The sequence below is a fragment of the Echeneis naucrates genome, chromosome 6 (assembly GCF_900963305.1).
Source record: "Echeneis naucrates chromosome 6, fEcheNa1.1, whole genome shotgun sequence".
NCBI lineage: Eukaryota > Metazoa > Chordata > Actinopteri > Carangiformes > Echeneidae > Echeneis > Echeneis naucrates.
In genome coordinates this window covers 16,448,883-16,464,707 of record NC_042516.1, presented here as the reverse complement: position 1 = coordinate 16,464,707, position 15,825 = coordinate 16,448,883, and the positions used below count along the sequence as shown (strand labels likewise).

General features: G+C 39.5%; 1 protein-coding gene across 5 annotated transcripts; it reads left to right on the top strand.

Moving 5' to 3' along the window:
* Positions 1 to 109: 109 nt before the first annotated feature.
* On the top strand, positions 110 to 15,391 carry ptpn6 (protein tyrosine phosphatase non-receptor type 6). Of its 5 annotated transcripts, none has more exons than XM_029504004.1 (16): positions 110 to 489; positions 2,702 to 2,724; positions 4,129 to 4,251; positions 5,416 to 5,610; positions 8,732 to 8,915; positions 9,617 to 9,733; positions 9,981 to 10,109; positions 10,657 to 10,753; positions 10,872 to 10,951; positions 11,065 to 11,211; positions 11,532 to 11,663; positions 11,758 to 11,912; positions 12,931 to 12,998; positions 13,137 to 13,288; positions 13,572 to 13,636; positions 15,128 to 15,391. In XM_029504004.1, the coding sequence occupies exons 2-16, from the start codon at positions 2,717 to 2,719 to the stop codon at positions 15,222 to 15,224; spliced, it is 1,749 nt and encodes a 582-aa protein (XP_029359864.1). In that variant the 5' UTR covers positions 110 to 489; positions 2,702 to 2,716; the 3' UTR covers positions 15,225 to 15,391. The 5 variants fall into 5 exon arrangements, with proteins under 5 accessions (XP_029359864.1, XP_029359860.1, XP_029359863.1 ...); XM_029504003.1 differs by lacking the exon at positions 110 to 489 and adding an exon at positions 2,199 to 2,280 and having other exon boundaries at positions 2,699 to 2,724; XM_029504002.1 differs by lacking the exon at positions 110 to 489 and adding an exon at positions 2,228 to 2,280.
* Positions 15,392 to 15,825: the final 434 nt, after the last annotated feature.

The window sequence follows — 15,825 nt, the reverse complement described above, 5'->3', positions numbered from 1 at the left end:
CAAGACTCAAAGGTTGGGGTGAAATTTACATGAATGTAAATGGTGATTCACTGGAAAGATAGAAAACTAGGATGCATTTTGCATCGGCTGGTCACAAGAGCAGGACCAGGAGAAGAAGGGGACAGGAACAAGCAGATTTTCTCCCACAGATAGTTGGATAATTAAGAAAATTAGAGTAAATTACAGGATTGGCTGGACTGGTAATGGAGCTGGATATCTTATCGTGTAAGAGGGTTGGAGGATAAACACAAGCCGTGCTGGTCGGAGCAGGTCAATGCATAAGGAAAGAAGGGAGGGAGGGAACCTGGAGCTGCTGTGTCTGCAAACGGACTCTGTGTAGGTTTTATTTTGGAGGTGGAGAAACTCTGAACATTATCAGACAGCGGCACAAAAGAGAAGATTAGATTCGACATCCACTTCCTTGTGAAGACAACCCCAAACTGCCAGTGATCCTGATCAGCGAGGAGGAGCCCAAACAATGTCGTGTGGGTGAGTGTCTTATGTTTGTTAAATGTTTGTAACAAACTGAAATAACCTCTGGTGTCCTTTTTAAAAGAAAGAAAACATGTCTCCACCTTAGCATTTATGTTTTTGGCTGCTGGCGCATTTTTTGAAGATTAAGATAAGATAAAGATTTTAGAGACAGGAATGAGGAATGATGATAAGGAATATCAGTGGGTGGGTTTAAAGAATAATAGAAAACTCATAAGTCAGTAGAATGATGATCGTTTGTGTGTGATGAGAAGGCTGGTCAGCTCGGCAGAGTTGGCATCTCATCACAGGCAAATTCAAGTTGTGTCATTGTGCATGTTGTCACACTGTTGACTGTACCCAGAACAAATCCCCTTAAAACCGAAATATATTTCAACTGCCATAAATAAACAGTAGAAAGGTGTTATTATATGTTATATTCATAGACAGAAGGTAATTACAACAGGACAGCACGTGTGGCTAATTGCAGTGAACAGAAATAAAAAAGAAAAAAGCTTTTGTTAAAGCAGAGTCTGTGAGGAGCGTAAAAGAAACTGTTGTAGCTGGTGTTAACCACGATGAACGACACCTGCAGTCATTTGTATGTAAGTCTGTGTGTAGAGGTCAGGGTGGAGCTACAGTCAGTCAGCTCCTGGCAATATGTTTCTATAAATATTTCCACCTTTTCTCTTCTTTTTGCCCAAACTAAAATCAGATTGTTGATGTCTTTACACTTCTGGATATTTAGTCCAACAGTAGAAGTGCACAGTCTGATGAGTGTCTTTTAGGAACAGAGCAGACATATTTCATGCAGGTTCATACAGAAACCATTTGATTTGCATGTGGATTACCTGTTTTTATGTTTTAAAATGTTTGTTTGTGTGCTTATGACTACTACTGAACATGATGTGCCTGTTTTGCAGCACAGCCTTCCTTGTATAGGTGTGTGTGAATATATATACATTGTGTGAAAACTAAACTCTCTTGCTAAAGTCTACATGTGTCTATTGTTATCTGGGTTGTGCCTCAGTGGTCTGACACTGGCAGAAGTTCACCGTTGCAAATGGTTTACCAGCTGAATGCAGCACAAACACACACACACACACACACACACAAATGCTTCACATAGAGGTGGGAAGGCTGAACTGCAAATAAGGAAGTGCTCCGTGACTTTGACCTTTTGTGTGTTGTATACACGCAGAATACTGCACAAGTAAGTAAAGAACAAACAAATAACAGCATCAAACAGGTGGGCAGTCAAAGGGGAGAAGGTTTGCAAATAGCAGATTTCGAACCAAAATATGGAATTGCACAAGAAGCTCAGCTCGTCCATTTGTGGCTTTTTTTTTTTTTTTTTTTATATATATAAATTCCTGGAACCACGGTGGAATAACTAGACCTGTTTCATGATTCAACTCGGAATGGAATAATTTGACCATCGCTGCTGCTCTTTTTGATGGCGAGAACAACTTTAGAATCAATCCTCCTCCTATAGACGACTGCTTTTTGTTGTGGTCGTCTTTGAAAAACTGAAAAAAGAAAAAAAAAAAAAGCCCACAGAAGACAAGGAAGTAAGAAAAGTCTGTATCTGGTGGAGGGATTCCGGCCTGTCAGCTTTTTTTTTTTTTTGGCACCTTGCTGCTTTCACTATTTTGTGAAAGGAGATGTAAAAAGGAAGGAAGGGGCTAGTGAGAGAGAAAACAGTAGAGAGGAGGAGGAGAGAGAGAGAGAGCGTGAGGGGGTGGGGAGGGAGATGGTATCGAGCCGTCTCAGCGAGCTGTCAGTTGTTTTCAGGGGCGGCTGAGAAGAGTAAGTGTTTACCTGCTTTCCTATTGGGACAGAGCCGTGTTGGATGGGAGGAGGGTTGGGTGGACTGAAGCATGGAGGGAAGAGGGGAGGAGAGAGCGGGTAGTTTAAGGGCTGTTGAGTGTTTGTGGTGTGAAACAGACAGCTGGAGATGATAGTTTTCATGATACTGAAGGACGTGCGTGTCAGAATGAGTGTAAATAGAACTGTGTAGAGAACAAAAGCACGAGAATGAAAGTAACCTATTGCTTTTTTTTTTTTCTTTTTTTTTTTTATGAGAGTAAACTTTACAAACTGAGGAAGTAGTGAGGTACAGACCGGTTCTGTGAAAAATTAGATGGAATATATGTAATTGTGCTTTTGAGTCTGTACATGTTGAGTGACTCTTACCAATCAGTGCTCTCCTTCTCTTTGGTCCCAGAAGAAGTGAAGAGACAACATGGTTCGGTGAGTCAGGCCTCCGTTCAGACACTACAATGCTCTTTTAGCCAACTCTGCTTCTGTTCTCTTGTGCTTTGTGCAAGTCGCGATGACTTCTCTGTTTCCATTCCTCCTTCTCTTTCTATCCCCAACTGTCAACCCATCCTGTTCTCTTCCTCTATCATGTGATTTATGAGGTGTTGTTTACTGTGTCTATTTGCGCAATGAAAATGTCCTAAATTATGTTGTAGTTGAGCAGTTGAGTAAGAAGGCCCTTTACTTCTCTCCTCAACATTTAAGATATTTAAAGGTCCTTTACAAAGTGCCCTCTGACTTGTGTTGATTTTTTTCTGTGATCATCTTTTCCAACTTCTTTGTCTTTGTCCGTTTTTGTTTTTTTTTTTTTTTTTTTTTCTGGTCTAAAGGCTTCACTTTTGATGACCCAACACCTTCAACCAAAAAATGTAATCTCTTTGTCTAAACTCGTGCATATGCAGAGCGGACCATGCTTGAAATGTGTATGGTATTGCATGACATTAGTTTTATGTTGCACATAATTGTTATTTTGTCAATGTCGCAGTGCAAAGTCCTTTTTTGATGCGCCAGAAGTGTCTTAATCACTGACTGACAGCGTTCATTGATTGACAAAAGAAAGTTACTAGAAAGAGGAATTCACTAGTTCGAATCTATGTTTTTAAGTTGGTGGCTCCTTGAAAAAACAAAAACTGAAAAAATCTAAACCTAATTGTGCTCTTTAGTGTTTGTTAAGTAGTGAGTCAAGATCCAGGAACTGTACAAATACTAGACATTTCATCTGTGCTGATGCAACGTGTTAATCGGAGTAGCGCAGCTTCTCAATGCTGCTAAGAGCCAAAACTTCACAGGAGTTTCTACGTTATAGTGTCAAGTGTGGAGTGTAGTGATTTTGTTATTTCATGGTAAATGATGCCTGTGTATGTTTATAAACTGAATGAGCAGAATAAAGTGCAATATTTATTAGAAGAATAGCATGTGGACTGGACCAGGACAACGAATGCCTTACATTTTTCATTTCAGCACCAATTACACTATCAATTAATCAACTATTTAAAAAATATACGTAAATATTGATCACAAAATTGCAATATAAAAGTAATACATTGCAATGTTCTCAGTTAACCAGGGAAAATAGGAATTTGGGATAATTAACTACTGAAATTAGAGCTGTGGTGAAATCTAATGAAGCTACGGGGGACGTTTATTAAAGCTGAATGAAAGAAGCTGCAGATGTTTTTATTATTTTGTCAAACATTATGAGGAAATGACTCTTCAGGTGGATGTTAGGTACACATGTTCGTGTTGGTCTAATTCAAGACTGAAGGTGCAGTTTCAGGGGCCAGTTCTGTTCATGCTGAATGTATTTTTACTCTGCTTATCTGTGTGTGAATGCAGGTGGTTCCATCGAGACATCACAGGCTTACAGGCTGAAGAGATACTCAAGTCTCGAGGAATTCATGGCAGCTTCTTGGCTCGACCCAGCAAGAAGAACATAGGCGATTTCTCCCTGTCCGTCAGGTAAATAATATAAAAACACATAAAGTCACTTTTGGGGAAAATCTATTTTGTGTTCTCACTTAATGCACAATGTTTTTTTTCCCTGTTCTTTTGTTACTTTGTTTGACCTACATTATATAAGATACTAAAACAAACTGAAATTGACATCCTTTGTGGTTAGGTTGGTACAAATAAATTTAGAGGCACTACTTTCATATGATGCTAAATAGTAAATGACACTGAAGGGTATGAAAATAATTTCTAAAAATAATTCCGGTCCGAGGATCAGATACAGGTGTACGCGATGACAGAAATGCCGCCAATGAAACACCCTGATTCCTCGGCACATTACATCTGAATCTTAGCAGGCTTTCAAGGTCGTGCTGATACCAGCTCCTGTGCCTTGCCTCAGATTTTAAGATTAAATTATGTACAGCAGCCTGTAGTTCAAGAAGGTAGTATGTGCTTTAAATGATTGCATCAAACTTAGTTGCCATTGCTTACTGCTGATGCGTTGAGTTATGCTGTTGCAGATGTGCAGTTCATTGCTGTTCCTCTGTTAGTATTTCTTTGCTGCAAGCAGGTATTATTCTATAAGCAAGCATTTAAAAGGCCACCGTCCCAGTCTAGTAATCCTCAGTGTATTAAATCAGTAAGTTATTGATCACAGCACAGTGATTTTGAACTGCTAAATAAATAATAACGTCAACAACTAGCAAAGCACACAGCAGCATTTCATACTTAAATTCTCTTTTTGAGTAGTTTACTCATGTTCCTTCTTATGTCCCAGTATTTAAGCACACACATATTAATTAACAGGGTTTTACGTAAAAGCTACACCCAACAGATTTAGCAATAGCTTTTAATAAGAAGAATGTCTCCTTTACTGATATTTCACAACCCAGGCAGAGAACCCTTTCTCCCATACTCAGAGAAGAGACACTGAAAATTCACTCGTCACAGACAAACCCACTATAAAGAGACTACGGTGGCCATGTTTGTCTGCAGAATCTGTGGCAATTTTTCCACTCTGTACGGCGAGAATCACATGTATTTTCTTTTGGCGTCAATGAAAGTCGAAAAAACATTGTTGTGCATCACAAGCGTTGACACTTCAGGTTGTCTTTGTGGTCAAGCAAAACATCCATGGTTAGTTAATGTGGCCTCTTTTTTTTTCCATTGCAGGGTGGGTGAGGCAGTGACGCACATTCGCATTCAAAACACTGGAGATTTCTATGACCTGTACGGCGGGGAGAAGTTTGCCACCTTGTCAGAGCTAGTGGAATACTACACAGCGGAGAATGGCATCCTACAGGACAAAGATGGCACCATTATTGAGCTGAAATACCCCCTGAACTGCTCCGATCCCACCACAGAGAGGTGTGTGACTCTTACTTATCCTTTCAGCGCTCACGACATAACCTCCTGTGGGTTATTGTGGCCCACCCGGCTGGGCTCTCTGAGCTGCCTCCACCTACTCTTTCAGGTTGCATGTAATAGCGTATGGTTAGGTGGTTAGGTCAGCAGTGTTTTCTCAGTGTGTTGTTTATTTCCTGGGGATAATCAGTGGCTCTTGTAGATATTTTATGTGGTCTTAATGTTTTCCCACGAAGGAACGGCTTCTTATACAACTATACAATTTAGGTTTAATTCCATGTTTGCACACCGGTGATTATAAACACCCACACTGGAGATGCAGATGTTGATGTGTCATTCATACATCTTCCTCAAAAATGATGCTCATTGATTTAATCAGAGCAGTATCAGTGATTCTTCAATATTTCCATTTTAGGTAATGACTAATTTGAAGTTCCCTGGAAAAAACAATTCATATTCACTGCATAGACGTGTAAGAAAGTGTAATGCCGTCCTAAACAATCCAGAGGTAATCACTTTCTTCTATGAAGGCATTTTTATGACATAATTACATTATAGTAATATTTATTCATTTTATAAATCACACATAATGACAGATTTCATTTATTTTTTACTAATTGTTTTTGTTATAGATATATATCTGATTACAGATTACAGATATATACAGAAATTAAATCAATGTGCAACATCCAAGTGAAGGAAAACGAAATAAAATAAAATTAATTATGAAAGACTCTTTTGACTGAAAGGACACTTTAATTTGTTGCCACTCGAATGGAACAATTCAGCACGACAAAACCAGCACACCTGTACACAAAAAAACAAACTGCTGGGGAATTTATGATAAGCTACAACTTGAATAGACTACAAGTGGGGAAGCGCACATTCAGCAAAAAAGACCAAATGTGCCAGAATTACCCCTGATAATTATTTGTATCTCAGCTTCAAAAAAGGAAATGTTAATTATCATCTCAACCAGTCAGCAAAATTGTTACCATCAGCGTCAGTCTTAACATATCGTCGCTGGTGGTTGGGGTGACTGTGCCAGTGGCCTCTAATATGTTTGATTAATTTTATATGATGTGAATCTGTTTGCAAAAGGAGAGACAAATAATCCCAACATTAAATGAAAAAGAACTAGTGCTTCTAGCATCGTGCCGCAATTTTATTATTTTGTTTTTATATTTTGATCTCTACAGGAAATATTGGTAAATCAGTTTACTTTCCTTATACACGTTGACTGAAATGACCTGAAAGCACTACAATTTCCAAAACTAACTCTAAAATGTGACATTTGAATGAGCACAGGCATTTGAAATAAGAATACAACTCTCTGACAGAAACCACCCTGCACAATAAATAGTTTTAATACTCATTTTTCACATTTCTCTCAGAACGATTGTGTAAATGTTCTTGATAAAAAATTAATTGTGGTATGTTCTCATCAGATTCTTGTTGCTTTCATCTCTTTTCTTAGTCTAAATGAAATGTTAATGAATACAGACTCACAAAGCTGCATGTGACTATTTGCTAATAATAAAGAAAATATCATTTTTAGGCTATTATTACATGCCTGTGCAATATTACATATTAAGTATTAAATCTACCGACAATGAGATTTTGAATTTGTGTCCTTCCAGCTGGAGGTGGAGGTTTTCTCACATCTGGAAGCATTGTGCAGCTAAATGTAGATTAAAGTGAGTTAGCATCCAACCAGTGCTGATGAACCTGAACAGTGATGAGTCAAGGAAGACTTTACTTTCTATAATAATAGATGTGCTTCACCAAAAATGGTAGCCCCCACCCTCCGCTCCGTAACCCCTGCCCCCCCCCACCTCTAGTCCTTCTCTCTCTGTCAGTTGTTTAACTTCCCTTTTGTTGCTGCGGTTGGAAACTTTAAGTTTTGACACTTCTGAAAGCACTGGCCAGGCCCGACTTGTCTTCCTCTATTGCACACTCCATCGTGTTCTTGCTCACTCACAGTCTTCCTCATCTTAGCCTGACCCCCAGTCGCTCTCGCCCATCTTGGGTTAGTGTGACTGTGAGCACCTTGATAGGTCAACATGCGGTGTACTGTTTTGCGTGCCCCTTCTGGCGTATCTGGCCGATCATCTCTTCTCAGAAAGGAGGCACGCATGTCGTCGAAAGACATCAAACTGTTGGCATCACATGTGATCAGACAGGGTTGCTGACATGAATGCAACCGTGTTCGTTCCACATGTTAACCTGATTACGACGAATTGTTGAATTGCTGTATATGTCTTGTCATCTTATAGAGGACTTGTCCATTATTTTTTTTGTCAACACAAATTGTTCAGTTTCTGCAAAATTGACAGTACACATCCTTTTTTCTGCTGCATGTGCTTCATGCATCCTGTTGTAAATAAAATCTGTCAGGTTGAATCTAATAACAGCACAAACTGTGATTTAACATGTAAGTAAATCAACTAAATTAACCATGAAAAACTTGTGCAGATGGCAAATGGAGTGCAGGCTCTAGGATGGTGACCATAGGGAGAGAGAGGAGATCATGTAAATGGTACATATCGAAGGGGGGGTAAGCTATAAATACTTTGTCCTCTTCAGCCACGAAATCTGTCATCAGAAATTTTCCGACCGCAAGCAGGAAGTGTAGAAGAAGAAATCGAGAACTGTGCCTAAAATTAAGTCAAAACCAACACAAGAGTGTGCATTCTCTAATTCGCGCTGTAACTCTACAAACACTACAGTGATGGACAAAAACACCAGAAACATCTGTACAAGCTGTTTTTAACTGCACATCTTAACAAATCTTCTGTGGTTGATTTTATTTTCACTCACTATGTAAGGTTTAACAGTCTACCACATCAGTGTGTCTAAAAACCACTTAGCCTTCAGCAGCCCTAATGCTCACATACAGTAAGTAGGTGGAAGTGAAAAAAGGAGAAGATGAGGGATGATTAGTCCATGTTTTTCATTTATTGTGTGCAAACCTTTTTTTTTTTTTTTTGCATTTGTGAACTACACAAGACAGAGCGTTTTTTGAACATTTTTTTTGTCTTTCTATAGGTCACAACAGCCACATTTTGTGGCTGGCGCCACCACATAGGTTGTATCATGAACTCTGTGCTGTTTTCTGATGCAGGTGGTACCATGGTCACCTCTCTGGGGCAAACGCGGAGAAGCTCCTCAGTGGACGGGACGAGCCGGGGACCTTCCTGGTCCGGGAGTCGCTATCCAAACCTGGAGACTTTGTCCTGTCTGTCCTGACGGACGAGAAGGGCAAAATGGGTGGGAAGCGGGTCTCCCACATTAAGATAATGTGCCAGGTTTGTAATCAAGTGTGTGTCTGTGTGCGTGTGTGCTTGCGTGCTAATTATACTAAAGTGTATGTGAAACTTAGGGGTTGCTTCTCATCAAATCACACAGAAACACTGAGGGTTATTCCCAAAGCTAAGTGTCATTTCCCCTGTCTTGCACAACAACAGACTGTTGCTCATATTTCAACAAAGCTATTGGTCATCCATGTCAGGCAGAGTTTTACTTCAGATGTTCACAGGTACAAAACCTGTATTCTGCCTGTGAGCAGCTTCTGAAGATATTCAGGAATGCACTAACAGCTCTCACAGACATCTCTTTAGCTCATTTTCATAGATTGTGTTGTTCCATCATCAGGCACACTCAGGGCCTTTGCATTTTATTTTTAGACACACCGTTCAATCCTCTTTTAAATGGGCCTCATTGTTTTTGTGCATCGCTGCAGTTTTTGAGATTAATGTGAGATTACTAGAAAGGTCACAAAGGTCTTTCTATGAGCACGTGGCCAGTTTTACATAATGGAAGAAAAATTGATTACAGTCACACAAATATTTTTTGGTGGCTATTCTCTTATTTTCAGTTCCAACAATTATTTTTAAAAGTGCTACTAAAAAATTAAATTTCTTCTTTTCATTTTATTCGTGATCTGTCTGTGTCTGTCATTTAATTTTAGATTTCTTTTTTTAAATAGTTTGTTTTTATGTTTGTCCAGAGCGACAGGTATACAGTGGGTGGCTCAGAGATGTTTGACACACTGACAGACCTGGTGGAGCACTACAAACGCAAAGGCATCGAGGAGATCACTGGGAACTGGGTACATCTCAAACAGGTAGAGCGGGTTTTCTCACACAAACGAACAGCACATGTGGGTTCTGATTGAAATGTGTTAATGAAACATGGTGAAGCGGAGAATAGAAACCCAACTTAAAATGTGAACAGCAAAGCCCACATGTAGGAAATATTACTCACATCTCAGCATTTGTTTTTAATGTGACCCAGCAGATGATGACAATGTTGCGCGTCATGCTCGTGTCTTTCTTTGATCTCTATTATAAAAACTTTCCTGTGTGTCTCAGCCGTATTACTCCACCAGAGTGAATGCGGCAGACATCGACAGCAGAGTGAAGGAGCTGAACCAGACTTCACAGCAGCAGCAGGAGGGCGAGGGAGAGAAGAGCAAGGCGGGCTTCTGGGAGGAGTTTGACGTAAGGATTGACCCAACCCAGTCATATTTCCCGTCACTGTTTTCACCAAGATTGCAAATGTCACAAGTAGTAACATCATGATTGTCCTGAGGTGGCAGAAAATTCATTATGCAACAGATATCTGCTGAAATGTCCATCAGCCTGCAACATCACAAGACCTACTTCCTTCTTCATTGTGACCAACTAGAAAATTTAGGTCATATAGTACCATCTTGTGGTTGTAAAATACATCGTTCACAAAGTGGTGTTACCTAATAAATGGCACGGACCTTTGAGGGATCGGTTTATAAATGCAAACTTCAGTTTAAATAAATTGCAGGTGAGATTTTCCCAAAGCCTTGTTTAGTCTGACCAACAATTCACAGCTCAGACATTCAGTAAGAAAGTAAACTGTCACAAATGTTCATGTATTTATTTTATTTTATTTGTTTTCTGAAAACTTTACACTTTCATAATAATATCAGACATACTGTACACTATTGTTGAGTAATAATGTATGGGTCTGGGAGACAGCAGATATCACACAGTCTTGTCTGTCTTCTGCCAGAATCTGCAAAAGTTGGAAGCAAAGGTAAAGAAAAGCAGAGAGGAAGGACAACGACCTGAAAACAAGAGCAAAAACAGATACAAGAATATTCTTCCCTGTAAGTTTTTCATCTTATGGTTACTGTTATACAAAAATTAACAAAACCATGTTCTGATATCAATAACTTGAACCAAACTCGTTTTCCCCTTCTCTTTATATTTATTTTCTCCCACAAGTCAATGACACCCGAGTCATCCTGCAGGACACTGATCCCAACGTCGTGGGCTCGGATTACATCAATGCCAACTATGTGAAAGTAAGTCTACAAAGTTCTGTGAGAAAACTGTCATGTAGTCCCCTTTTCATCAGCCATGGCCTTACTTTCCTCTGTTGTTGGTGTTGTTGATTGGATTTGTCTACTGATTGCAGAACAACCTGTGGGAGTCTGGAAATCAAAACATTTACATCGCCACACAGGGTTGTTTAGCCACAACAGTCAATGACTTCTGGCATATGGTGTGGCAGGAGAAAACGAGTGTGATTGTAATGACGACACGAGAGGTTGAAAAAGGCCGGGTTAGTATGGAACCTTTTTTAAACTGATTAAACTGATTAATAGAAATATATCTACTCTGCCCATTTGTTTAAGTTGTGGGATTTCTGGGAAAAGCTCTAAATGTTTAAGACCTGCTCTGGTCTCACTGTAAGACAAGAGTCAGTACTGAAGTTTACCGAGGCCTCCACGCTGGCCCTCAGAGGATGAAGTTTTGCAGTATACCACAATGTGATTCCAGGAGAAACCTTTTGTAGAGCTTTCTTTATAAAATCTCAGTGCATGAAGTGGGTCTTTCAGATAAAGGTGGAGTTAACTTTTGTAATTCTTCATTTTTGTGCAGAATAAATGTGTGCCATATTGGCCCGACCTTCACAGCTCAAAGGAGATGGGACCCATCGTGGTGACCTGTGAGTCGGAGAGAGAGGCAACTGATTATAAAGTCAGAGTTTTGCAGATTTCTCATATGTCAAAGGTACCAACATCTGACCTCACAGCACTCACTCACCCCTGTCAATACAGAGCACATTTCTTAGATATATTATCATCCTCTTCCCTCCTTTCGACAGCCAAAACATGCGCGTCATGTATGGCACTACCAGTACCTCAGCTGGCCTGACCACGGCGTTCCTCAGGAGCCCGGCGGCGTCCTCAGTTTCCTCACTCAAGTGAACGGTAAACAGGAGGAATTTCCCAGCGCCGGGCCCATGATCATCCACTGCAGGTACTGCAAAAGAACGGATAACGTCCCATCTGTAACAAATAAACTGTGCTTGTCGATGAATTGATTAGTGAATTTATATAACTTCATATTCTGTTCATTGGCTGTGCATTATTCGTCTCAGCACCACCGTTAATATTTCTCAGCTCCAGAGAGGCTGAAGATTCCTTTGGAAATGAGAATCTGTCAAGGGTAGACATTGATACTTTAAATAAAATGAAATGGTGTAAGAATCTCATGACACTGTGATAACCAGGATCAGGTGTTATGATGTTAAGTTAGTTAATAATGCTTCCAAAGATGCTTTCAAAGATTAAAATGGTCATATTTTCAGGATTAAATTTAGTGGTGTGACAAAACGTTTATGGTCAACTGACAGTTTATCCTTTTGGAATTTTCCTCGTGTGACGTGAGGGATATGGGCTCCTTTGTGCTTTGTTGTACAGGAGTATATGTCGCTTATACAAGTTTGTTTTTATGTAAGTGTGTTTACTGCAGTGCATTCATAAAATGTCCTGTCCTTCCCCTTTACACATTGATCCTTTAATGTTTTTGACTTTTTACTCTTTTAATCAAAGCACTTTTCATGAAAGCCTTTATTACAGGTGACACATTGAGTTGCAATTAAAGTGATTGTTTCAGTTCTGTTTGTAGGATAGAAATGGTAATCATCCTTCCACTGCTCAGATTTATCTCTTGGCCCCTTGAAGACTCCTGGTACCAAACAGGGTTACTATCAGCAACTATGGCATTAAGTCAGTGTGCAGGGAAACCCTAGTTCTCAGCAGGTTCAATCTGCTTTCAAAAGCAAAGTGATAAATGTGCATTTTGTAATTTGCAAAAAAAAAAAAAATTTTTACTTCCCTCTGGGATTTGGCATTTGGCATCGCCCCTTAGACTGTTGGTGGACCTGTGGGCTTGTAGTCCTGTTGGTTCAGTTGATGATGTTCAGTTTCTAATTTAAAATGCGTTTTGTTTTGATTGATGGAGATATTTACTATACTTCTGTGAATTTGTGCAGTGCTGGAATCGGTCGAACAGGCACAATATTGGTGATTGACATGATCCTCCACACCATTGACACTCTGGGTAAAAAGACTATTTCATGCTCTTCAGTGAAAATTGAATAAAAGCAAAAAGGAGTCGAATCACAGTTTATTTTCCTTATTTAAATCACATATTTCTATCCTGCACTTTCCTCTCTCCTCACTTCTCTTGTCCTTATAGGTCTGGACTGTGATATTGACATCCCCAAATTCATCCAGATGGTGCGGGAACAACGCTCTGGTATGGTGCAGACAGAGGCCCAGTACAAGTTCATCTACCTGGCTGTGTCCCAGTACATACAGACCACTAAAGCCAAACACAGCGCCTCCATGGTGAGCAGGCAGGACACAACATCTATGAGGAAGATAAATACTCACTATCTCACTCACCAGGAGTTAGTTCTGGCTAAAACACGGGTTGATGCAGGTAGATTTCAAGAGGACATGTCTGTGTCAGTAGGCCTTTGCCCTTTTGATTGCAGATTTGACTAGTTCAATTCCATTATCAGAGAGGAGCCTGAGAAAGATGAACATTGAGCCTCTTAGACGAGAGCAGTTGCATGACCTCTTTCTGTGTCTGTCATGGCTGAAGCGTTTGTGTTTTTGTCTTCTCCAGGAAACTGAGACAGAGTATGGAAATCTTCAGCTCAAACACCAGAAAGCGAACAGGACGGGCTCAAAGTGAGTGTGTGTTGCTGAGTTTTTTGTGAACTGGATGTCCCCAGTACATTCGTGTTACCCATCTAAACCTCACACTGTCGTTCTACTTTCTTTTAAAACCTTCGACCTAGTCACCGTCTTCAGCCTTTTATCAGCAGCAGAGCTGTGGGTGGTGTCTTTTTTTCTTTTTTATTTAGTAAAGAGATGAAGCATTGTAGCAACTGCTCCAGTCTCAGGCCTTTACATACATTCTGGCAGTCAGGCTCCAATCAGCCATTGTTTTTATGACTTGCATCAAGTTGTCCAAGCTGAGAATCAAATTTTAGTCTTTGTTTGACTTGAGCTTTTCAGTTCCAGTAAAACTGATAGTGACGCCTGTTTGGAGAGGACAACAAGAATTATTTTTCAGTTGCAATCAAAGAAGAACGCCAACAAATTCAAGGGAACTAAAGTTGAATTTAAAGATGTTTAATGTGAACAGCGGATCAGCAATGGGGAGTGCAATTCTTTTGAAATGAGGATAATGGCACCCATTTTCAGAGAGTCTCAACTGGGACACACTAAAACTGAACACTGGCTCTGGTTTGTATGCGACGTGGGTCTAATCAACGCACACATACAGACACAACAATCTGATGTAAGAACTGTGCTGTGGGTGGAGAAGCTTTCTGGGGCTTATTTGACCGTACAACAAGCTACTGCTGAAGTGATCCAAATCAAAGCAGCAGAGACAGAGATATCCTGACTTTCTTATCTGACCTGACTTTAGCGTTAATCAAGCTTTGAAAAGTCAGGATCCAGTGTTTTCCAAAAATCACATCTTCTGTCAGACCTTGGTAGCCTTTTATCTGCCCACATATTTCTCACAGTTTCTAAGTGAGACTTTGAATTAAAGGTCTCAAATGATATAAGGATGATATAACCCTGCTGATATAGTCAGAATATTTTTTTTATGTGGAAATACCCCTTCAGTGCTACGGAAAGCCTTAGGCTGAACTTTTCACTCTCTTAGTTGTTTGAATAATGTTTTTAGGACTTCTGGTCCTGGAGCTTCTCGTATAAATTTGCATGTCCTAATTAACCAATTAGGAAAGAAAAACAGCATACTTGTGCAGGATAATTTATCCCCAAACACGGGGAACTTTGACCCGGTTTGAGCTCTGAATTGTTGGCTGGCCGCTTTGAGTGACTGACTCATACTGGGTTGGCTGCTTTTAATCATTCTCATGCAGCAGCTTTGTTGTTCTTTTTCCAGTTCACTTCTTACAGCTCTGTGTGTAATTAATGCTATCTGTCCTCTGAAAGCGTTTTGAGCAGTCTTCCTGCACTGTTGTGAATAGCAGCTCCACAGGGATGCTCCTCTTGTTTGTTCTCTTTATGTGTGTGTTTTACTGCTTTCTAATACACTTGTTATATTTTTTATGCCATATGTTACAGTACATTGGCGTTAATATAGTTTTTATGTTTATTTTATCTGATCAACTTTGTTTTTCTTTTCTTGTTTGTTCCCAGAAACAAAGAGGATGTTTACGAGAACCTGTCAAAAGGAAAAAAGGATGCAAAGAAGTCAAAGTCAGACAAGAAAAGTGGCTCAGTGAAAAAAAGATAGAGGAGACTAAGACGTTTGTTATGTTGTTATATTTATGAAAGCATCCTTTATTGAAAATGTGTCCCTTGATAGAGAAAAATACATTTCAGGTTTAGACAACAAAGACTTCACCTCATGAGAAACTTGAACACTTGCTGTTAAAAATAAAGGCAGAACATGTGTGTACACTGAGTCTCTTTATTTCACCTTTTATTTTGTCCCACAATGACAGGAGCTACGTCCACGCTATTGTTTGAACAGCTCTTCAGTTTTTGTTTTTGTTTTTTTTTAGCAGCCAATGTAAGGATTTCTTTAGACTGATTAAAAAAATCAAAATGAATTGCCACTCAGCATTTTTCTTGTTTTAGGTGCACATCAAGATCAATAGATCAAAAGATCAATATTAGATCAATATGTTTGGCTGTGAGTCTTGAGGTTTAAGACAACAACAGTTGATTGATTTAGTGAGTTATCTGCCACTAAACAAGAGATTAAAGAAACCTAAGTTTTTAATCTTTAGACTGTATTCTGCTTTATCTGTCATTATACTCCATATTTTATACATTTTAACAAAAGTAACTTTTATTTTAATACAATTACACGTTGAACACGTGATTGCCCC

What these genes read in the sequence shown, in the direction of transcription:
- ptpn6 (XM_029504000.1), top strand. An exon ending in AGATTTCTCATATGTCAAAG is followed by an intron (nt 11,664 to 11,757) that starts GTACCAACATCT and finishes TCCTTTCGACAG; the next exon opens with CCAAAACATGCGCGTCATGT. An exon ending in CCCATGATCATCCACTGCAG is followed by an intron (nt 11,913 to 12,930) that starts GTACTGCAAAAG and finishes GAATTTGTGCAG; the next exon opens with TGCTGGAATCGGTCGAACAG.